Here is a 24,442-nt window from a genome sequence, read left to right on the forward strand (position 1 = left end):
GGGCTGAGTGCTGGAAACCAGCAAACCGGAAGTGGCCCTGGGTACAGGGCTCCAAATCTCATGCCAAATGCTCCGAGAGCTCCAGCTCACCCCGGGATGTGGGGGTGGGAATCTCGAGGGACCCAGCCCGTCCTGGCCTTTTTGCCCTCACCTATCCCGGGAGCCACCAAACTCACCCCTCACCGAGCTTGGGGCCCTCAATGCAATTTGTTTTTAAACAGGATGCCAGACACGCAGCCAGCCACCACTCTCAGGCCACACAAAACCCTACTTCTCCTTGCCTGAGACGACACCCGAGATGCTCGGTGTTATCCATTTATTACACGTGCCAGCTGGCCACGGCTCCAAATACACCGCTAAGGAGAGCCACGTGTTTTCACCGTACTGCAAACAGGTATTTAGTGCTTCTAGAGAACTTTCCATTTCCAAAGCACTTTGCCCACACTCTTGGCCATCTGACTGGGACACCAGAACATCTCGTACGGCTTCTTCTGCTGGCCCCACTTCAACTCCCCAGCACAAAACATTGTGAAATGTGTCTTTATGGATGGTGCTTTAAAAAGAAGGAAAACTACTGCTCTAAAGCAAAGTAGGCAGGCACCCGAGCTGCTTCTGGCAACGTCTAATGCCAATAAACACTTAATGAGGCTATTGTGAGCTGGAGGAGAGCTCTCCAGTCAGTCCTGCTTATTCATCAGAGCAGCTTCCTTCCAGTGGGCTTTGTCTGGACCAGCCCTTAGCCAGGCACTCACCAAAGCAGCCCACCTCACAGACGACTGAAACAGCCACTCTGAAAGGTGCAGCCGATAGGTGGCAGAGGGAAGAATTCCCTTCTCCCCCTATGGCGGTGAGCGCTCTGAACCAAGCTGCTCTGCAAAAGACGAAGCCCCCAGCCTTCGTCAGCTCGCTAACCACGAGTGCTGTGGGGCAGAGTCAGGAAGGGGACCTGCGTGACGGTTTATTGGAAGAAGAGCTTATTGTTCAGAGATCCTTTTCTAAAAACGGGGATTCCAGATATTTTATATTTGAACCACCACCACCCCCGATCCCGTGTTTAGAGCAAAATGCCAAGTTTCTTTGCTAGTCTATGACATCATTCGCTTGGGCTCTGCAGAAATGGTTTGGAAACTGTGGCCAATGTGGAGAGCAACTGCCCTGCAAGACAAGAGGCTGCCCTTCTATTTCTGTGCCAAGTCAGGGGTAGCTGTAGGTCACGGTGACAATGGAGTTATGCTGTAACCATGGAGGCCTGGAAGCTGCAGAGCAAGAGCAGATTTCCCTAAAGGTCATCTCTGGGGGGACAGCACCGCCTGGCAGGAGTCTGTGGCCAGGGCTGACGAGCTGGATCCATATTGCTGGAGCCGTGCCTGGTGCAAACAGCTATTTCCAGGTAGTTTGTGCTGCAGCTCTCTGCCCCACGCACAGGGCTGCCCCACGCAGCTCCAGAGGGCGGCAGTTTGGATTGTTAGAGAAGGGAGGTAGAAAGCTAGAGGCACTGACAAAGCAAAAGAGGCGAGTCCCAGCGCGTTTACAGCTCCCCACCGGAAACGAAACAGCCTGCAAGTTAGCATGCATGTTCCTGAGTGAGAGCATTCAGCAGACAAAGCACTGCACAGGGGTCCCACTATCGGACACAGAGTATCCGAGAAGCTGCGTGAACCGACAGGACCAACAAGGTAGGACAGGAACATGAAGGCACTTGACCTAGCTCACATTCTAGGCACTGGAAGGGTCAGGAAGGGACTTCCAGGTCCCCTGACTCCCAGTCAACTGCCCTAGTAGCAGACCATGCTTTTCCGCTCAGAAGAGCTCCGTGGACTAGCACTCCACCAACGGCTAGAAAGACCAGCAAGCATCAATCCCGAGCTCCTTCCCAAGGCGGCGGAGCTAGAAAGACAGGGCAATGCGGGACCACACACAGAAGGGTGGTGCAATGTACCTGAATGAAGAGAACTGCACATTGAAAGTGTGACACTGGGTGCAGAAGAAATGCAAAGTGTTACAAAGGGAAGCAGGGACCAACCACCACGTTGTCCCCCCCGCCCCGGGTCTCAGTTCCTGTACGGGAAGGGATTCATAGATTCTAGGACTGGAAGGGACCTCAAGAGGTCACCGAGTCCAGTCCCCTACCCTCATGGCAGGACCAAATACTGTCTAGACCATCCCAGATAGACATTTATCTAACCTACTCTTAAATATCTCCAGAGATGGAGATTCCACAACCTCCCTAGGCAATTTATTCCAGTGTTTAACCACCCTGACAGTTAGGAACTTTTTCCTAATGTCCAACCTAGACCTCCCTTGCTGCAGTTTAGGCCCATTAAACTGAGCCGGTGCCCGCACTGCTTTCACCAAAGAGCATTCCCTCCACCACTGGCTCAACACCAAGCCCATGCAAAGGTGCCTTTCCGTCACCCCCGTCAGCACAAAGAGGAAACCAGAAGTTCGTGGTGTACAGTGGATTAGTCCTGTTCCCAAGGGTATGGCAGTCCCGACAGCTGGCAGGCAATTACACCTGCAGGCAGCAGTGGGACAAAATGCACTGATGGCCATCTGCACCCTGGACTACTGCTGTGGCGTGTTCTCCAGGCAACCAGAGCGAGTGCATCAGACTAGAGACAGTGCTCGGTCCACTCTCTGCTACACTCCAGACACTCTTACGGCCCCCATCCTAACAGCAGTGAACACCACGCCAGCAAGGAGTGTCTCCAACAACACAGCTCGGGGGGAGACTATTATCCTCACTGACAGATGGAGAACTGCAGCACAGAGAGAATAAGTGACGTGACGTGACCAAGGGCACCCAGGATCTGTGTGCAGAGAGCTGAACCCATTTCCCACAAGTCCCAGGACAAGGCTGTCCTTCCCCAGGCTCCTGCAATGCCTGAAGGAAGGAAGGAAATAAGAAACAGACAAGGATGTTGTGGAAACAATTCTGCAAGTTTAGGAGATTCCAAACATTGGACTTCTCCTCAGATGTTTGCCAGGACAAAGCAATTTGCTACCCGTTTCCCCCTCTTATTGTGGTTTATTTGTTTTTCAGCAACCTTTCCTTCCTGCCCCCCTGTGCTGTGCCCATCTTTTGAAGCCTCAGGTTTTGGTCACCACCAGAGGAAAGCGACTGCATTAGGGAGTCATTTCGTAGAGCTATTCTTGCGCTCCAGTTGAAGTTTTGCTCGTGGCTACTTGTCGCAGGCACTAGGGGATTTCATGCAAACTGCCAGGCTCCTAGGGCTGTATAAAGCTAAGATAACACTACGAAGCCCACAGACAACAAGTGCGTATTAAAACTCAGTCACCAAAGGCTGGCATGACAGCAGGTGGAACCACACGAGACTAGAAAATATGTCCAGGCAGCCCAGCGGGGTTGGTTGACAGTATGAGCTTGCATGCCTAGACCTCTCTGACCCCAGGCACAGAAAACAAACCAAGTACCGAGCAGCAGACAGGCTGTGGCTTACCGAAAGGGCACCGTGACGTGTCTGTGGAAACAGCAGTGCTAGGGCCGAGGGGAGAACAGGGAAGTAGTAGTCTGACTAAAGTCAAGCACTTACCATTCTGCACTTCTGCAACTTGAGAAACAGCATGGGGGAAAAACAGACCAAGCGTGGGAACCGAGCACCGACTCACAGATGTTTGACGCAAACTGCATTTTTAGCAACATCTGCACTTGTACAAAGCTTGAAAACAAAGGAGTTGTCAACAGGCATTTCCTCTGCTGGGAGGTGGGGCTCTCTCCAGGGAGTTAGCGGTGATGAAACAGGCAGACACCACACACTCCAGTGGTATATACATGTGGTGGAACAGCATCTCCTGCCCCCCACTCCACCTCAATCAAATCCTTTCCTACCTCGACATCTTGGCTAACATGGAGGGCATCTGCAGAAGCTGCCCGAAGGTGAAACTAGAAGTGGCTGCACGTGAGCCACAAGGCGCTCAGATACCCTGGTGATGAGATGCCGTAAGAACCTGAATGGACTGGAAGGAAGGGCTTGGCTGGTTTGCATTAAATTCTCCCTGCAAAGAACGTTTACAGCAGGAGCAGACTGGACAACCCCCAAAAGGAGAACTCTCATCTCATGCAAACGTAACAACCCTGCCCAGACAGGGGAAGTGACTGGCCCAAGAGCACATGGCAAGCCAACGGCAGAGCTGGTGACAGAAGCCAAGAGCCCTCATTCCCAGCCTGGGCTTGCACGACTAGCTCATTCTTAGCCGTCTCCTGGGTCTACAGCTGACAAATCCAACACATTCAGTATCCCGGAGTTCGTTTGGCATCTGTCCTTCGCTTCCCTCTCGCGAGAGCGATTGGTTCTGCTGCTTTTTAAAACTGTTATTTTGAAAAGCAGCAGAGCCTATGCTCCCTCCGACAATCGCTCTCACAAGAGGGAAGCGAAGGGCAGATGCCAAATGAAACCGAGGCCATTAAGCCCTCAGAGGAAATGTTACCAGCCTTTTGGTACCAGCCATGCCAATGAACCACCAGCCACAGGGCCCTACAACGGGAGCTGGATATTTACCCCTCATGCTTCAGTGCCCCGCGGAGTGGCATACAAGCCCAATGGTGATAGCTTGAGCTCTCGGGGAACCCAGGAGTCTCCCCTTGTATCCTGGCTCTGGCTGGGCCTCATGGCAGATCCCTCTCTCTCTCTGTTTTTAACAGGAAAGCCAGGTTATTCCCAAACTCCCTCTGTGCTGACACAGACCCGCTCCAGACAAGCCGCTCTCCCTCTTCCTCAGGGCTCAGTCCCCCGTAACGTACAGGCCAGAGAAGTTTTGGGGGAGAGGGATCAAGTGACTCTGGAGAGGCCCCAGTTCACCACAATGCTGCTGCTGCAGAGAACAGGAGAAGCTACACCGGAGGCTAAGCAAAGGGCTCTCATCTCAGCAGCACAACCTGAGCTGCTGCCAACAAGGGTGTGGCAACACCGTTCAGTGTTCTCCAGGCAACGCGTCAGCCCACGCAGCCGCAACAGGTCTCAGCACTGTCCTGCGGACAGCCGCAGCACCTGGCGTATTCCTCCTCCTCTTTTTGGTGCCCTGAAGTCAGCTGGGCTGCCAGCATGCAGCGCCCCATCAGGTTCATTCCCTTGCAGGCACACAGGGAATGGATTCATTAAAGGAACAATGAAGATGGCTTCCTTTAAAACCAGACTCCAGACAAAGGAGTCAAACTCACAGTCAAATTTCAGCGGCTAGTGCAGATGATGTCAAAGCCTACACGCTTCCCCTTTACCTCGCCTGCACTCTCCAAAGCTCCAACGAATGAAAGAGCCCAGCAATACACTTCCTGCCCCTCCTTGCTCAAGGAAGCAACGTAGCAAGTCCCTTCATGTGGACACAGGTTCCTGCTTTGACTCTACAAGGCAGAGAAAAGGTCCGTAAGTCCAGACTCAAATTAAATACAGCTTGCCCACCCCAAATATCTAGAGACATAATGCCCTGACCCTCAAGCTGGGGTACAAATAAGAGCTCACTCCTGAACTGGTGTCCAGCAGCTGAGCTGCAATCACATCGAGAAACTTATGGATTTTACATGCGATTCTCCCTCACATCCTCTCATCAAACTGTCTGTTGCGTTTCCTGTCAGGCACCGACCTCAAGGTCAAAGAGGAGCAGCTGAGAAAGCGAACAAACTTCCTGATTCTCTCTCACACATTTCCCATGCAGCTCATGGCTTGGCAAGAAGCACTCTAGGAAAAGCCAGTGTTAATACCTCGAACCAGAATTCAGATAACAGAATTGCCAATGTACTTAATACATTGGCAATTAATACATAAATAAGTCACCTAATTTGCTTCAGTTTATCCATCTGGAAAAAGGGAACCAGTTGTCTATCAAAAGGTTGTAAAGTGCCTTGAAAGGCTCGAGAGCTGCACAAAAGCATTGCTCTGAGAGCACTCCCAAATCAAACGATTCTTCAGAAAAGGGGTGGTTAAAGCAACAACAGCTGACACTGAGAAATTCTGGTATTAAGTATTTACAGCAGATGTATACAATACCAGGCATTTTTTAAAGTAGTGATACTGGAAATGAGGAAGCAAAAGGGCCTTGGTTTATATGATCCCATCCCCAAAGACTCTTGGGTCTCCAAGTCAAGACATTCCCAGACTAAATCCCTACATGATATATTCTTCTAGCTCTATATATTGTTTAAAGATCTGTAGACTTCCAATATACATTATCAGCCTTGCTAAGCAGAAAAGTTATACCCAAGGGAGTCTAAGAGTTATTACAATATGCTCCGTACTTATTTAAATGCTTGGCTCTGTCCAAGACTAGCTGGCTTTTATTGTATGAGCAAAGCGATAAGATGTGCCTTCAGCGAGAGTTTTAATGCACTTTTTAACCAACTTGGCAAAACTCAAACAGCAGAATTTATTCTTCATGTCAAGAATCAAAAAAGGCTAAACAAACTGCCAGTTTGGTATTCTAAAAATTAATCCCCATTTTACAATGTACCTTCCCCCTTTCAGGATTAATACAGACAGTCCTGGAGGGCATTCTTTGAATTCTATCTTCATTTCCTTAGTCACTAAAGGTTGAAAGCTTCCCCATGCAAAGTTTGTTAAAGTTTAACCATCCCTGAGCAGTTTGGTACCACACTTCTGACCAAAACCCATTACCATCCCCTCTGCTCCAAATACATTGAATTCTTAAAAAAACAGGTTACTACTAATCCACGCACAAACTTCTCTCTACACCTGTAGCTGTGTGAGAACCCCGGCTCCCCCACACCTAACCATGTTTGGTCTGGCTAGCAGAGCCCCGTAACTTCAAACAAAAGAGACACTGTTGCTTTAAATATTACTGTAACAGAAGTCAAGTGAGAGACACACAGAGGTCAACATACTGTCCCTCTCCATATTAGTCAAGTCCAGGGCCATCTATATTTAGCCAAAGCACGCCCAACACTACAAAGACAGAAAAAGAACTGGGACCACTGACTCTCCTGAATTAGAGTACGGGCTGGATCCCCTGTGAAATGGGTAATCAGCAAAGCAAGCCCAACCTCGTACTGATTCACTCCCTCCCTAAAATCTACACTAGTCCATAATCCCTACTGCACACAAATCTGGCCTTGCAGCAGCTGATACCGTTCAATGGGTGTGACTCAGGTACAGGCAGGTTGAGGATAACCAAGACAATGACGGCTGCTTGCGTCAGAGGTGAAACGTTCAGTCTGTTGGGAAAGCAAACAAACCAGTTCAGTACCTGGGCACCACTGCTGCATTGGTAGTGGCTTTGGTTACAGCTGCCAGACTGAGTGCTAACAAAGATGCGAGCTGGAGATGCGAGGCAGCTGCAAGGAAAACCAATACGGATGTGGGTCCAAGGAAGAAAGTACAGTAAAGTTAGATGCTGGTTTTGGGTGATTTGGATTTAAAAGAGAATCTTGTAAAAGCTGCATTTGGGGCCAGTGCAGACCAGACCTGCAGCAGAGATAGCCTTGTCTGAACTAATACTGCCCTTTCACCTTAACTAGGTAGCCACCAGCCCTGTGAACACTGTCATGTCGACCTCCTTCAGCAGGTACAGACATCATGGGGCTTGTGTTCGTGGCCCCTGGCAGCCCATCTGTACGAGTGCTCCCACCATTGCTAACACTGGTGCAACTGACCCGATGGCAGCAATGGTGGGAAAGTTTACGGGACAGGGAAGCTACTGCAGACCTTGAGGAAGTGCTATGCCAGAGCCCAGAATGAATTGCCTGAGCTGCTGGGAATGAGGGATGGATTGGAGGAACAACATTTTGCAATGCAGCAGCTGGGAAGACAGGCTGCCTCAGATTACCACCTACAAAGAACCTTCCTGGTAAAAACAGAAGTCATGGAGTACTGTAAACAGGACACAAAAGTCTGTCCATCTCCATTCAAAATGATCAAAGGTTCAATTAAGGCTTTCCGTTGCAGTGAAGAGCAGCAGACAGTTAAATTTCTGTGATGCTGGGGGGAGGGGGGAAGAGAGTGAGTGAGTGTGCGTAGAAGAGGCTCATGTATTCTGATTCGTGAAGTAGCAGGAATTTCATTGTTCAGTGGTTTACCTGTTGCAACATTTATTTTCCCACACTCCCACTGCATTTTCTGTTCTCTACATCCAGCTGGTGCTCAATTGGCGCTAGTGCTGAGGCAACCTCTCCCACATAAACAAGTCAGTTGGGAACTTAATAGCCCATTTGATAACCAATATTAATTTACAGTAGATTAAAAAAAGATGTTAAACAGGTTTTCAGGGAGAACGGTCATTTGCCAGACTTCTCTCAGCCGCTCCTGATTCAAAACTGGGAGTCACCAAGACCTTTGAATGGTCTGGTGATGTAACCTGTAACCAAGGTACTCCAGCTTTGCAAATCTGAGAGTGACTTCACTTCGTGCAACAGCAGATTCAAGCAAAAATGTTTCTCTTTTAATGTGATTAAAAACAATTCCTTGAAATTAATAATTAGCAAAGACAAAACAAAAAAAATTTCCTTTATTAATTAAACATTTTATATGTGAAATCCCTACACCGAAACTCTCTCTCACTTCTCTTTGGTGCCTTAAATTGAAAGAGAGCATTTCCTTCGTATTCTCTAGATCAACACTGCTGACCTTTCTGCGTCAAGCAGCAATACTTTGCACTGGGACGAACTCTGAAATCTTAAGAGAATTATGCTCCCCCAAAAGGCATGTGTCTATATTCACCCTACCAGACTACCTTACAACTCACGCAGTGTATTTCTCAGGCTCGTTAAAAACATGCCAGGTTTATTGTGGATTTAGGAGAATCTTTGTTCAGTAATTTGTCACTATCAAATACTAATAGTTTAATATTTGTCTCAAAGTATAACAACCCTATTTATAATATACCATTATGCAAAATGCATTGGATCAGGATCAAAAAGTAAAAACTAGCCAGGACATTAAAAACGACATTTCAGAGTTCACTGGACTGCCCAAGTGTAGAAACAGCAGTAGAGAAAAGGGACTGATCAGCTGTATTTGATAGCATGTTGTTGTTAATAGGTAGGCAGGTCTCTTCTGTTCCCAAAGACCTCACCCCAAAGACTTGTCTGCCCTAAGGAAGTTTGTAAGCATTTTCTCTGCACAGTCCTATGTTGCCAGATGCAGCAGAGAGGTGGGAAGGAATTTTTCAGCTACTGCGGTGTCTAACTGCACTCTGCGTACAAGCAGCGGCCACCACTGGCAGCAGCGCCACCATATCATCATTAGGGTAGCAAGACACGCCAACATTTCCCCAGTGTAGACACACCCTCTGTGATAACCATTAGGATCCAGAAATCAGTGGTAAACCTCCCAGTCAGAGGCTGAGATGAACCAGAGATTTGTTTTAAAATGCAAATTCAGCATTGCTTCCCATGCCCCTCCAAGTCTGTATGGCAAGTTTTTCTTGGCAGTGATATTGCCAATTTTCTCTTGACTCGGGATCAACTTACCAAGAGTACTTCATTCTTGAAATAATTTCCACTGATCACTCACCACGCACCCTTTAAACCAAAGCTGACAGACCATGGGGTGAAAAGCAAAGCTGCTGTATTTCAAGTCTCTTTAAAGAAGGGTTCTTGCTGGGATTAAGTGTGACAGTGAACCATTGGTAAGTACTCACTGATATGGTCTTTCAACCAGTTGAGCACCTACCATTCCATCTAGACCACATTTCCTTAGTCCCCATGACATTCCAGTTAAGACAGTGGTGCGTAAACTTTTCCAGTCACGCCTCCCCTTACCATTAACGGAATCTGTCTGTGCCCCCGCTCCATTACTGCATAGCCAAGGCTTCTTCAGCAGCGGCGCTTGGGCTGGGGTTGGAGCTGGTTAGGGTTAGAGAGGGAATGAGGGCTGGGCTGGGGGTGGAGTGGAGCTAGGGCTGGGAGTGGAGTGGAGTTGGGGGCAGATCTGGCCTGGAGGCAGAACAGGACTGGGGTTGAATGGGGATGGGGGAGAAGCTGGTCTGGGGGATGAAGCTCCTTCTGGATTCAAAAAAAGAACAAAACAGGTTCCTGGAGGATAGGTGCATCAGTGGCTATCAGCAAAGATGGTCAGAGATACCACTCCATGCTCTCGCTGATTGTCCCTAAGTCTGACTGCCAGAAGCTGGATGACAAGGGATGAATCACTCGATAATTGCCCTCTTCTCTTCATTCCTCTGAAGCACCTGGAACTGACCACTGTCGGAAGACAGGACACTGGAGATGGATCATTGGTCTGACCCAAAATGGCCACTCTTACATAAGTTTTATGTTACACGAGTGCTCAGAACTCTGAAGTTTACAGATTTCCAGATGTTTTTACCCCCATGAAGCTCAGATGGTAACTTCTGACAGCTCTTATGGCTTAGGTGCTCTGTCTTTTTGAGAAATACAAGGACCCCTGGGTGAAGAACATTTGACAATTGGCTACCACACATTAGAAGTGGAAGGATCAATACACTACTGGATGCAGCTGTGTGCTACAGACCTGAAGAGAGCCTCTCTCCCCACCTAGCAGGAACAGAGCGTGCCATTAGGAGCAGATCTCCTAAGCAGGGATTCAATTGATTTGGAGCCCTTAGAGAGCCATGCAACGCATGTTTTATAATCTGACATAAGGAGGAAATTAAAGAAATTACTATTGCAATCATGCAGCGGTTGTGCCCATGCTACCAAGAGCTCGGCAATTCAAAGTGAAAACTTGCCCCCATCCAGTGCTAACTTTGGTGCACCTTTCCTTCCAAAGACCCCGCCGTCTGACACAAATTGCCTGGCTTCTTTAACAATCTTGACATTTAAAGAGATTTTAGCAATACACACCAACACATCTAGACACGCACATGATGTACATACTAATGGACAATTCACAGCACAAACTCACTCTGCACTCGCATTACCCCCCTAATTAGTAAAGTACACGAGTGTGCATATTCTCCGTTTGCTTTCTTGTGCTTTCCCATTGCAGAGAAGTGGTGGGAGGGTTAAAGGTGATACTGACAAATGATTTGCTTCCATCACATCTAATTGGCTTTCAATCCTGAAACACACAGAGGAACCCAGCTGTTCTGATTCATCTTTGTTTTCAGATTTTCCCACCTGCTCTTTCACAGTAAGAAGGGCACTAACCATTGCCAGCTAAACAGCCCTTTGGGTGCACTCAGCTCACCACAATCATGTTTAATTAGCTCAACTACTTTTAAAGAGGGTTTTGTTTCCCCTTCCATCATAAAGCCTGGGATCCGTGAAGGGATTAGTTTAATTCTGATCACTCCTGAAAACTGGGCCAACAATAGTTACTCCTGCTTGTTACTTGCCCATTGAATTTCACAGAGTGCAACTGTTTTGTTTTTTTAATGATAGGCCAAAGGTGAATCTCTCTTTTGCAAAGTCAGAATGATCTACCCCAGTCCCACCTGACCCAAAAGTAGTCTCATCGGTTCCCCTGAGACTCCAGCGGTGTTTTACAGTCAGACTACTCACAGCAATGCATTGGTGAGCTGCTACATATTCAAGGTGAACATGGATAGTGCAAGATACAATCTAAGGAGAGATGATGTCTTTTTGAATGTCTGTTTGAAGCACGCATGTAGTTTGCTCTCCTTGCAAGCAAGATTTACAGTTGCTGTGCAAAAAACAGAAGGCTTATACAAAGCTGATCACTGAAAAGAGTGTTCTACTTAGAAATAATTTTGTATATACACTGCACACACCTCATATTTCTCTTCCCATTTCTTTTCCTACAAAGAGCTTTGGTAGTAAAGATGGGCACTTGCTCCTCAGAGAGCTTATTTTCTATTGCCAATTCCCCATCAGAGATCAGCCATCTGGTGTGACCACTGACTCCACAGCAACCAACTGTGATGTAATAAGATGGCAGCGACATCATATGATGAACAGCAGGCTCAGATGGACTCAAGCAAAGACGCTCCATTCAACTTGCAATATTAAAAAAGCAAGAGACATACAGGAGAGTTTGTGTGTGATAGCATAGAAGGGTTTCTAAATAGAATATTTTACAAAAAGTCTGCAACAGGATGACCTGATGTGGAGCTTTCAAGACATCTGAACACTTAAGTACAGACAATAGCTTGGAGTGTGACCGAAGGGCTGTGAAGCTTTGTAAATATAAGGTTTTGGAGGCATCACAGCAATCTAGCAATCCCCAGCTCCCAGAACACTCTGAGGCTGCGCTGGATCAAAAGATGACACTGAACTTAATTTGACTTGTCTTCTTCCCGCAAGCCATGTCACAAACTTTAAAACAGAGGGATAGGCAGATATGCTGTATTTGCACTTAAAAACAAACGTCTGCCTCAAGTTTTAGCCAAGTGTAAACAAAACCCAGAAAAGAGAAGGGTTACTGGGGAAATCAGAGATCAAAAGCACATGATGATGGGACAACACAGATCTTATCAAACCATAGTTACAAAATACACATGCAAATGCAGTTTTCAACACTGACTACTCAAAAGGACACAAACATTTGCTTAGAGAAAGAATAAATGATTTGTGGGTTTAGCCTACTAGACAACTAGAGGGGTTTCAAGAGCAAACCCAAATCTTAACTTGTTAATAACCATTATAAATAAATGAATGTGCCGCATGCGTTCAGATACTCTGGTGATGAGGATCAGGTAAGTACCTGCCTAGACTGAAAGATGCACTGAAGTAGGAGAATGCAGTCGTTAGACACTTCGAGAACGAAACCAATTCATTACTTTCTTATGTCAAGATGGCTAGTTGACACACATGCCCTACTTCAGAGAATGCTACTGAATTTCCTAGAAATGTGCTTTCACCACTGTGCCAGCTTAGTCAGTCCTCCACATTTCACGTGGAGATATAGACACACACAGGATCTGCTAAGTGCTGCAATGTTAGTTTCTTGAATTCAAAAACTTCCAAATGAACACCATGCAGATCCAGTGCTGGGGTCTTAGAGACTGGGCCCCTTTACTGCTCCCCATTTGAATGAACCTCTCAGGTGCAATACAAATTCAGAGATGGGATCATTAGATCATCCAGTCTGACCTCCTTGATAAAGGCAAGACAGAATTTCACCCAATTACCTGTTTATTCAGCCCAGTAACATGTGTTTGACTAAAGTAAAATAAACAAAATAGGACGTAGTTCCCAACAATCACTCCCTGACCAAGTCAACTGTTTTATGTACTTGGTTACGCCTTTCTTATGCTCTTTATTCCTAATATAAAACCTCCACTTTGGAACAAGAGGAGTTGCTATACTAGAGCAGATCAGTGGTTCAACCAGTTCCATCTCCTAGCTCATCCCAGCGCTGCCAGCACCAGATACTCCAAAGGTAAAAGCACAATGAATAAACTGCCCAGAGAGTACGTTTTGGTTAGTGACTGGCTTATGACATGAAAGTTTCTCTCTCTCATAAAATGTTTTTTTAATCCTACATGATGTAACTGAGTGTTTTTATTAGATTCCAAGATCAACTATTCCCAGTTAGCTGTAATTGTTGAAAGAAAGCTACAGTACCTGTATATACACACACATATAAATAAATAAATAAAATACACACACACACAGTGCAAAGCTGCCTTTAAACAAACAAATTACACCATGTTATGACAATCATAAGGCAACAAAAGCAAGGCAGTTCAAAGTTAAGGGTGCAGGGTTGACTTAATACATCTGTGTGGAAAGAGGCTTCTCTGAATAGCAGGCTGACTTTACATAAGAATCTGGTTCAAGATGGAATGTCAGACAACTCTGAATTTCTGACTTTGCTCAATGCATAGCACATCTGGTAAGGTGGGAAAATGGCCTGCTGAACTAGTTTTAAACCAGTTCAGGTGAATATGGTTCACATATGGTTGGTCAGGCCAGCGTGGAGGGACAATAACTCTTTCATAACTACCATAGGCTAGGACACAGGATACTGAACTAACTGACCCTGATCAGATTGGCCAGATAATCAGCATTTCAACAAAATTAGTCTGAAGTTGTTTAAATCCCTTCCAGGAAATACTGTTTTAGCCTGAGGTTCTATAACAGGCCCGCGTGGGCTCTTTGTGTGGCCCGCGGGGGGTGAGTAGGTGGGCTCACTGTGTGGCCCGCAGGGGAAGGAGGGTTTGTTTCTGTGGGATGGGCTGCGCTGGGGAGGGGGGGAGGGGTTGTTTCAGGGGGGCTGGGGGGCGCTGGGGGGTATTGTGTTTCGAGGGGCTGCGTGGTGCTGGGGGGGGTTCAGTGGGGCCGGGGGGTTTCGGCCCTCAGCTGTTTTCTTTGGAGTAATATGGCCCTCGCCGCTTTACGAGTTGTGCAGGCCTGCTCTATAATAAAGGTCCAAAGAGGTGTCGTTTTGGGATAGAACCAGGCAGTCTAAATATGAGCTGGCCCCAAACGGACATTCTCTACTGATAGGCTCTTGTCTCTACAGAAGTGGGGCTGGAACGATAACTTCTATGAGAAAACCACGTTTTCCTTGGGGGTGAACATTTACACAGCAGCCCCAACATCTCAGAAGCAACTGGCATGGTTCATGGCCCTTCCAAATGTGAATCCAGCTGGGCAGCTAAATATTTAAAGTAAACTACTTATTGCTCGAAAATTAGTTACCCTGGGATCACAGATTTCTCGCTCCAGTCTTGATCCTATTTCAGGCATCCCTTCTGCCTCCCTCCATAAGAACAGCCACACTGGGTCAGATCAGTGGTTCATCTACCCCAGTATCCAGTTTCTGACAGTGGCCCACAAAAGATCAGTGAAATTTAAATACACTCCACCTCCAGGAAAATAGACAGGAAGTCCAAGCAGGAAGGCTAGACATGGATAACGGCATCCTCCGCCTGGGTTAATGATCAACAGAGTTCTCTGCAGTGTGCTAAAACACACCTATGCAAACACACTGAGGTAATCAGGGGGAGAAACACTGGGGAGTGACAAGCCTTTCCCATGCTCTATTTGACACATCAGGATGAGGGGAAAAGGGAAGAAATGTCACTCAGCTCTGCTGGTATAATCAGAAACAGGCTGATCTTCTAAGATGCTGGGTAGAGAACAGCATAGAACTGATGCTCAGTTCACAACTTCTTGCCATGAAGGATGGAGCAGAGTATTTATTATATTGTTGCCCAAGCATCCAAGGATATCTCGCTTGCATGCCAGGAAAGTAATATCGATATTCAATGCTGATCAAAAGTCTCTAGTGAGCTTTTTAAGTGGTAAAAGATCCAACCAGTCTATTTGGGGGTTTCAAACATCCAAAACTACAAATGACCCTTAGTTCGCAACATGAATTCAAATCAACTGCAGCTGAAAACAGCAATCTGGGCTGCTCCCTGGAACTCCCTTTCCCTTGAATCTCCATTTGTCTGCCGCTCCCTCTAAATCCCAAGTGTCAGCAATTCTCACTAGAAGGGTAAAATATTTACAAAGGTAGAAAAGCAATGAAACTAAAGCTCTTCACTAGAACGCCACATTTGCCGAGATACAGAAGAGCCTCCAGGATACTGTAAATGTGGCATCCACGTATTTCATGGCTATCCACAGGCCTTGACGCAAGGAATCACACTGAAGATCAAACTTTACACTACAAAAGTTAGATTTCAAGATAAAGGGCACAATGATCAGTCTCCTCTGAAGGCAACGGGAAAAAAGAATGAACACAGGATGAGGCCTAAAGTGAGGAGTGGATAAGAAGAAATGAGTCAATAAAATGAGTATTAATTACATCGTGTACAGAATTAAATGCTCTATTAACAGCTTGTAACATCCCTTGTATGTCACACAAACGCCGAAGGAAGCTGGTTATTTTTAAGTGGTTGCACTATCCTGCGTTTTCCAATTCGGCAAAGACATTTCATGACTAGTTTTAACGCTTTGCTGAAAGGAAAAGTTTTCAACTAGCAATAATCACACCTCAGATTAACCTCATTAGCTATGATACTGCCACTCTTCTACTGAGAGTTTTCAGTTGCTTTCTTCCTTTAAAGCAGAGGTTCTCAACCCGCAGCCCAATCAGCACATAGCTGTGGCCCATGTGACATCCTCAGGGCCACACAGGTATTATACATAGTGGGTTGGATGCAGCCCACATATCACAGAGAGCTGCATACACGGCCCACAGTGGTAAACAGGTTGAGAACCACCGCTGTAAAGGATTCTAAGACTCACGTAAAACATATTTGGAGAAACTGGTAGTTCGACATTCCTCCTTTTAGTCTGAAACAACCTCTTCAACGCAGAGTTTAGCTCTCATAACTGGGAACAGGCCAGCATTAAATAAAAGAATCATTAAAGATCTCTCTCAGTTTACAGAATAGCAAATACAACAGATGTATAAATATTTCCGTTTTGGTAAAATGCTTTTATTAGCACTCTAGCTAGTACTCATGTCCCTCCTTACCATAGTATCTGGGTAAGGTTTAATCTTTGTCACAGACCTTCTGAGGTGGGAGAGTGCTCTTAAGCCCATTTTGCAGATGGAGAACTGAGAGACAAAGACGAAGGGACAGATTTTCAAAGGTACTCAGTTGTCCAAAGCTACAGCTAGGCTCCTAATGGGATTTTCAAAAGCATCCAAGTGCCAAGGGGAGTTATAGATGCATCTATAGGCACCTTAATACCTTTGACAATCTGGCCCCAAGTGACTTGCCAAAGGTCACACAGGAAGTCTGTGGTGGAGCAGGGAACGCCCTAACCACTGGACCAGACTTCCTCTCTAAAATACAGAAGGCAGAGAGAGAGAGAGACGTGGCAGTAAAATTAAGGACAGTTTGCTACCTTCTCAGGGCTGAGTAACACTGGCATTAGCAATCCACGTGCTGTCTTTACCATTCCACACAGAGAACAATGTTTTGGTGCAGCAAAACCTTGACGTCTGATTTTGCAGGTAACTGTACAAGGATCTGTGATCGCTAACTGAATTCCTGATTTGCAAAGCAAAACCTTCTAATTTAAGAACAATCCGCTGAAAAACTCCCCGCTATCCAATCACAAAAAGCATACCACTGTCCCCAGTTTAGAACCCTGTTCCAGATAAATGTGTGAATCCAACACTGGGCCCTAGATGGAGGGCCACAAACTCTAATACCTGTTAATCTCAGTTTACAGAAGGCTGAGGACAGCGCAAGCTCCTCTGATAACTGAGTTATCACCAACTCCAGGAAAGGAAAGAGTTTGGTCCTTCCAAGTAAATTGCAATTGCAGCTGCTCCTGGACCCAGCACCCTTGGGCGATCAGACCCTCAGAGACAGGAAAAGTGGAGCTCTCCTTCCCCACGGCACCATTTTTGCTCATCTCTCTCCATAAATAGTCTCAGATTGTGGGTTAAATGTTTGAGTAATGTATATAAATCAAACATATCTATAACCACTGAAATTGTTATCTAGCTACCTAACATAAGCAAGACATTATAAAGTAAATGTTTCAGGAAATACTAGCAATTATCCTGATACAGAAAAACAAAAAACAATAACAAAAAGCCCAACACATTTGCTGCCTCAGCTCCTCCAAAGCAGACTCATTTTGATTTCTAATTACACAGAGACCTTGGGTACTCTGTTAGAGCCCCCCATTCAGAGGCACAAATGGGAAAGCAGTGATGTTTACAGGCAAAGTTATCAATTAAACAGAATAACTAATTACAAACATGTCAGGTCAAGGATGGAAGGCTTAGAGGAACCTCGTTAAACAAATGAAGCTAACAAATACATAGCACCAATTGTTTAGTCTTAAACACAAGGAAGAAGCAACAGTGGCCAGTGACCAATTTCTATGACAAATCTAAGAGAATACACATCAAGCTATATCTCAAATGCAAAGTGTCCAGGTTTGTGGTGGAAGCTCTTCACAATAGGAATGCTGCAGCAGCTGGCTTCATGCCTGCATTTTATCTAACTATTCTCAAGCTTGTCTTGGTCTCTTCAGAAGATAAAACAGAAGCTGATTTGTTGGAAGAACCACCAGGCATGATTATACCACTACCAGTGTCTACCTCAAGACTTGATCCTCCCCTACTACCAACTCCCCCAAAGCCTGTATTATTTAGAAATGAATATGCTTATTTGTAGGTAGGTGCATTTATATCAGTATGTACCGCTGGAGGGACTGGTTATTCAAGAAGCTTAGCAATGGGACGTGGAGCCTTTCAGTTTGAAGCTGGCCAAGATTGGTAGTGACTTGTAATCGCTATCCACCCACGACTCTTTAACCATAGCACCGTTTACTGCTGCAGTAGACAAGTCTTGCTGCTTAGGGCAGTCTGAAAGCTAGACTCCAGCTTATGCATTTGAAAAAGAGGGGAGGGGATCTGCAGAGAGGAGGACAGCAGGTGCAAGGGTTGACAGTTTGTGATCCCCCACATCAACTACTACTTAACACACAACTTGCTAGCCATCAAAAAAGCAGAGTTTTGGAGAGTGCCACTCCATTTTTTGTAGCATCAGTTGTCCATTATCCTGAATGGAAAGGAGATAGGACAGGGACTACAGATGGAAGAAGATTTGGAACAGAAACAGGAGAGGGACAACAAAACATTTACCGAAACCCTAGGGTGTCAGTCTTGTCATTATTCTTTTACATTGTTAAGTATTCTCACACTTATCAACCTGTCTGTACTGGGCTAGCTTGATTATCACTTCAAAAGTTTTTTTTCTCTTACTTAACTGGCCTCTCAGAGTTGGTAAGACAACTCCCACCTGTTTATGCTCTCTGTATGTGTGTATATATATCTCCTTAATATATGTTCCATTCTATATGCTTCCGAAGAGGTGGGCTGTAGTCCACGAAATCTTATGCTCTAATAAATTTGTTAGTCTCTAAGGTGCCACAAGTACTCCTGTTCTTTTTGAGGATACAGACTAACATGGCTGCTACTCTGCAACCAGTCTTGTCATGCAGTCCCTTATCCTCATGTATGTTGATGGACTCCTAGCATTAACCCAATAAGAGTCTGTCCTATCAGCATGCAACTAAGAATTTATCCCAAAGTTTCAAGTTTCCAGGGTGTCCTTGAAGAAAACAGAATAGCAGCTAAAGCCTGGCAATAAAAGTAAGCAATCCCTCCTCCCGCTCCTCAACCCACACTTTATACGAGAACACGCTCGTCTCAGAGCCTGGGGAGGCGTGGGGGAGAAGAAAGTTTATAGAAAGCTGAAATCGGAGGTTGGTAAATTGTCGCAGTCTAGTAAAGCATGGTACAAAAGAGAAATGAAAAGGCTAATCTGCTGACAAGATCCTCTGTGGCTATTTTCATAGCATTCCCCGATATCTGATACCCAAGCCCGAAGTACTGCGGGAGTTTCAGTCTCGGACTTTACGAGGACAACTCCTTTCTAAAGCCTCTGCTGATACAGGCAAAGATTTTCATCAGTGACTAGTGATTGTGGGTGTCCATGTTATAAAGAATCTGATTTTCAGAAAAAGCTGAACACCCACCCTGAAAAATCCAGGCACTTGAGGGAATCTCAAGTCGGGCACCAAAAACGGAGCTATTCAAAGTCACTTGTGAAAAGCTTGGCCATGGTGTAGACTCCCCGTTGCCCTGGATTACTGGCCCGACATTAAAGGGGAAGTCTGAATTAATAACCAGAAAAGATACTTCAAAGAAAAAACCATTAAGACAAAAACTGTATGAGTATTTCCTTGCAAACTGCCAAAGTCCCTACCCAAGAGGCAAAGTGAAGAATTCTTCCCCAACCCCCCCACCCCGGCAGCTGTCCTGCTGTTCCAAAGACAAATAACTTTCTGCATTTCTGACCACGCACCTTCCCACCACCACATGATTAAACCCATCTTTGCGCTCCTGGGCAAGTGTTTCATCAGCTCAGTTCCTGGAAGGGCAGATACTGTGAGGACACAGAGTCTCCTCCAGCCGGGAAGTGACATAGACGGAGCCTGATGAAGAAATTCAGCTAACGAAGAGTAGATTTTCCCTTCCCCCTGCAAGAATCTCCCTCCTGGAGCCGGGTCTCCTGCCTGCTGGGGCTGGCTTGGATTTAGCAGCCCGTCAAAGAGCCAGCGGAACAAACAAGCGAAAAATCAACTCCCGCCCCGGCTGCTGTTCCCGGTCCAGCCACTGGGCCGCCTCCCCCGAGGGCTCACAACTGCTGCCTTGGGAGCGGGACAAACTTTCCCCGGCAGCCCAGCTTTGCGGGCAGCCCACACTCGGCTCAGTTCCACACTCAGTGCAAAACTCCGCCGGCCGGAGCACGGCTCGCTCCTTCCTTCCTTCCTTCCCTCAGAGCTGGGGTCCTGCCCCCCACTCCGGGGCACGGCTCCCCCCCATGCATCACCCCCGGGGCACGGCTCCTTCCCTCCCCCAGAGCTGGGGCCTGGCTCCCCCCCGGGGCACGGCTCCCCCCCATGCATCACCCCCGGGACCCGGCTCCTCTCCCCCCCCCCCCGAGCTGGGGCCTGGCTCCCCCCCGGGGCACGGCTCCCCCCCATGCATCACCCCCGGGACCCGGCTCCCCCCGGCCCGGCACTCACAGCTGGTTGATGGCGTTCTGGGAGATCACCGCGCTGTCCGAGAAGTACGGGATCATCCTGGGGCAGGGGCAGGCGTGGCCCGGGCCGGCCGCGAGCCGGCTGCGGGTCATGGGCAGGCGCCGCGGGGGCAGACCGGGCCGGGGGCAGCCAGCGGAGCCCGCAGCCCCCGCGCTCGCTCCGCGCCGCTCCTCTGCCCCGGCAGCCCGCGCCACGCGCCGCCCAGCTGTGCGCCGGCTCCCCGCCCCCGGCCGCACTGCGCAGGCGCGGCCCGGCCCCCCACGTGGCTCCCCCCCCGCCGGGGGGCCTGAGACGCCCAGCCCCTCCCGGGGGGCGGGGGCAAAGTGAACCCCCGCGTGGCTGGTTGGTAAAGCCCGTGCCTGGGCGCCCAGCCCCCCCCTGCAGCTGTTCTGCCTTGCACCTGCCCTGGGGCAGCTGGTGCTGGTTGGTGTCCGGCAGGCTCCTGGGGGAGATGGAGCCCAGGCCTGACCCACGGGGGCAGGGGGTGAAGATGTTAAGGTCAAAGAGGAGAGTAGGCCATTATGTGCCAGGGCTTGGCCGAACCGGGGCTAGCCCAGGGGCTCAAACCTGCTCCCTCAGCCTCTCCTTACTCCCAGGAGCAGGCCAAGTCACTGCCAGGGGAGCACCCAGGCTGGTCAGCGTTCACAGCTGCAGGGGCTGGTGCTACGGCCCTGCCCTCGCTAACCACTTTGGATATACGATCAAGCAGGACCGGGCTGATTCTCCCTGCTCGTAGACAAGTTTGACAGCAGTGTATCACTAGTGCTTGGAGTGGAATTATATTCCCCTTAGACTACTATAACTGAGTTAAGAATTAAGTCCCCTATTGGGAATTTTAGAGAAAGCTGTTGCACGCTAGCTGTCTGACTTAATGAAATTGCTCCTATAGCAGCCAACTGATAAACTTAATAGAAGTGCATTATTAATGCCTTAGCAGCAGGCTATTTTTTTCCTCCAGCAGAGAATTACAAACCTAGGCAGGAAAGTTGTTCTATCACCTCGCTGCTGCAGGGGAAGATGGAAACACAAGCACTAGAGAGAGAAGAGATGAGGAAGGGATAGCCCATCTGGTTGCATTAGCTAAAGTGTAGAGTCAGTTATTTGCATAACACCCTACATGAACATAGCATACATTAGTCAAGCTTTATTAACTTTCTTAGACCAACATATCCCTTTTCCAAATAATTTTGGCAAGTTTTACTATTTTCCTGTCTTACTTGTTTCACCACCTGATTAATGTGGAGTAGCAAGAAAGTGAAGCATGTGGAGAGCAGAAATCAGGGATGTTAAAAGCAATATCCAACTGTCTCATTCTGCTAGGTTTCACAGACTGACCCCATTCCCGTCTCCCTTTAATTAGGGCAGTATCAACATTAACCAACAAGTAAAATTTCACATCTAGGCCATAATGATGGGCACCAGGAAACATGTTTCAAGATGCTTTAGGGATAAATCATCAGACAAGATGCTTAGAAAAGTAAGTTTGGCTACTACCATGACAAGTGTTATCTACTAAAGGAAAAACAGTTTTAAAAGACTACCAAAGAGTTTAGACTCTACCTCATGTACAAAAGCTGTTCTTTACATACAGCAGCACAGCTGTACCAATGCAGCGCATCTAGGGAAGACACTCTGTGCCGATGGGAGAGAGCTTCTCCCGGCTTGTCTGTTGGAGGGTGGTTTATTCGCACCTCTGAGCGACGGCCACTGTAATATAGACATAGCTTTAGCCTCCAATGTCTAGCAAGAGACCAGTAACCAGGCAGGACTTTACAATGCACCCCTGCTGCTACACTTCTCATTATGTTACTTAACACCCAGTTCATCTGCCAGTCTTGAATCCTCTTCCATGCTACAGTGTATATCAGCCTCGCACAGATCAAGCAGCCCCCTGCCCCCTTAAGATAAGGAGGAAGAGCTCACTTGGTGCTGCAGAGATGGGCAGTAGCAGAAGGCTGCCTTAATGGGGTTGCTTGGGGCAATGATGGAAGAGTAATAATCATCTGAGTCTATCCCAGCAGGAGTCAGCCCACAATTCGGATTGCCGGTCGGTTTATGCTCAGTGGCTACAGAGCAGGATTTTACGAGTTCCTATTGTGAAAAGGAGGCCACTGAGCTGTGTTTCCCCTCCGAAGCCTGCCACTGGTGAGCCAGCACAGCAAGCCTTTCACACTCAGCGTGGAGGGGGGAAGGGGGGAGTACCAACTTCATGGGACTCCTCCGAGAGCTGGCAGTAGCCTCGCCCTAGTTCTTAGTAAAGGGTGAACATCCGTCACCTCCTCCAGCAGGGGAGAGCACAGGCAGGAAAATATTTCTCCACACCCAAGTAAAATAAAAGTTCAACAGCATTTTAACTCCCTTTAATCTTCATCTTTTGCTCCCTAGGACCTGGAGACAAGGCTCTGAGGAGCCACCCAGGAATTCAGGGATTACTTTAGATTAGATGAGAAACATGTTCGTGTCTCTCTCTTCCCCCTCCCTGCCTCCGAGCAGGGAGTCAAGAGAGGTGGCCATCCTAATTCACTGATTCCAAGGACGGCAGGGAGCTCTGTGATCATCTAGTCTGACCTCTTTCATAACAGGCCGTAGAGCTTCCCCACAATAACCCCTAGAGCAGACACAGCCGCTCTTGATTTAAAAAAAAAAAAAAAAAAAAAACTATCAGTGATGGAGAATCTACCAGGACCCACGATAAATTGTTCCAATGATGAATTCCCCTCCCTGTTACAAAGTTTGCCTTATTTCCAATCTGAATTTATTTAGCTTCATGTTCCAGCCACTGTAAGACCTCTTCTGGTAGACTGAAGAACCTATTAGCGTTATGTTCCCCACATACGTTCTTATAGACTAATCAGGTCACCCTTAATCTTCTAAACTAAACAGATTGCACTCTCAGCGTCTATCACTATAAAGCAGGGGGTCTCCAACTTTTTTTTTTTTTTTTTTTTAAACTGGCAACCCCTTTCACATAGCGAGCCTCTGAGTGTGACCCCCCCCCCCAAATAAATTAAACAGCATCTTAATATATTTATCACCATTATAAATGCTGGAAGTAAGCAGGGTTTGGGGTGGAGGTTGACAGCTCACGACCCCCCATGTAATGACCTTGTGACCCCGATGGGTCCCGACCCCTACTTTGAGAACCCCTGCTATAAGGCATGTTTTCAAATCCTTTCATCATTCTTACAACACTTCTCTGAACCCTCTCCAATTTATCAACATCCTTCTTGAACTGCGGCCACTAGAACTGGACATAGGAATCCAGCACTGATCAGATCTGTGCCAATTACAGAGGTAAAATAACCTCTCTACTGCGACTCGTGATTCCCCTGTTTATGCATCCAAGGATCACATTAGCCTTTTGGCTACAGCAGCCCCCTGGGAGGTCATTCAGCTGATCATCCACCACACCCCAATTAGTTCTATGCATTGGGCAGGGAGAAGAGAATCAGCAAGCCTTTTGTCAGAGTCAGACCCATGTTATCTTTAACTCTTCAGAGAGCCAGCAGTTTGACAGAGGGACAAAGCAATCTGGGAATCACTTCAGGTACCAGAAATAATTTTTCTATGGGAACCGCTCCATGACAGACTAGTATACACAAACCAGACATACTGTGTCTGCTTACTACACAACATCAATTATGGGTGTAGACCGCAGAGACACAAGGCACATAACTGACCGGTCATTGCAGTTGAGATGAGTTTATTCCTGGGGGGGGGGGGGGGGGGGGGAAATGGAGGTTGGACAAATTAAATTGTGGACAGAGAGGAGGGATTATATAAGTCTTTTTTCCCCTCTTCCTACACTAGAGCAAGGGGCTTGGGTCATTAGTGGTACTTAATCATTTCAGTATGAGAAAACAAAGTGGACAAGTTACTTTTCATCAATAAAAAGAACAGGAGTACTTGTGGCACCTTAGAGACTAACAAATTTATTAGAGCATAAGCTTTCGTGGACTACAGCCCACTTCTTCGGATTGCACTTCTTCGTGGGCT

The 24,442-nt window shown here is 47.2% G+C and overlaps 1 protein-coding gene and 1 non-coding gene across 8 annotated transcripts in view; both read right to left on the reverse strand.

Annotated features, from left to right (window-relative positions):
* SSH2 (slingshot protein phosphatase 2) overlaps positions 1-24,442 on the reverse strand; it is a 142,113-nt gene that overhangs the window by 43,052 nt on the left and 74,619 nt on the right. For 2 of the 7 annotated variants that reach the window (XM_065572860.1, XM_065572859.1), the window contains exon 1: positions 20,429-20,680. The exons of 2 other annotated variants lie outside the window; for them this stretch is intronic. In XM_065572860.1, coding sequence (XP_065428932.1) covers positions 20,429-20,538 — 110 coding nt within the window. In that variant the 5' untranslated portion in view covers positions 20,539-20,680. Of the gene's footprint in view, positions 1-20,428; positions 20,681-24,442 lie in introns of those variants that run through there. 3 more of the 7 variants (XM_065572861.1, XM_065572857.1, XM_065572858.1) reach the window with 2 other exon arrangements.
* LOC135976661 (U4 spliceosomal RNA) lies at positions 15,763-15,902 on the reverse strand. The gene has a single exon (XR_010593979.1). It is a non-coding gene; the product is annotated as a U4 spliceosomal RNA (small nuclear RNA).

The sequence above is a fragment of the Chrysemys picta genome, chromosome 19 (genome assembly GCF_011386835.1).
Source record: "Chrysemys picta bellii isolate R12L10 chromosome 19, ASM1138683v2, whole genome shotgun sequence".
NCBI lineage: Eukaryota > Metazoa > Chordata > Testudines > Emydidae > Chrysemys > Chrysemys picta.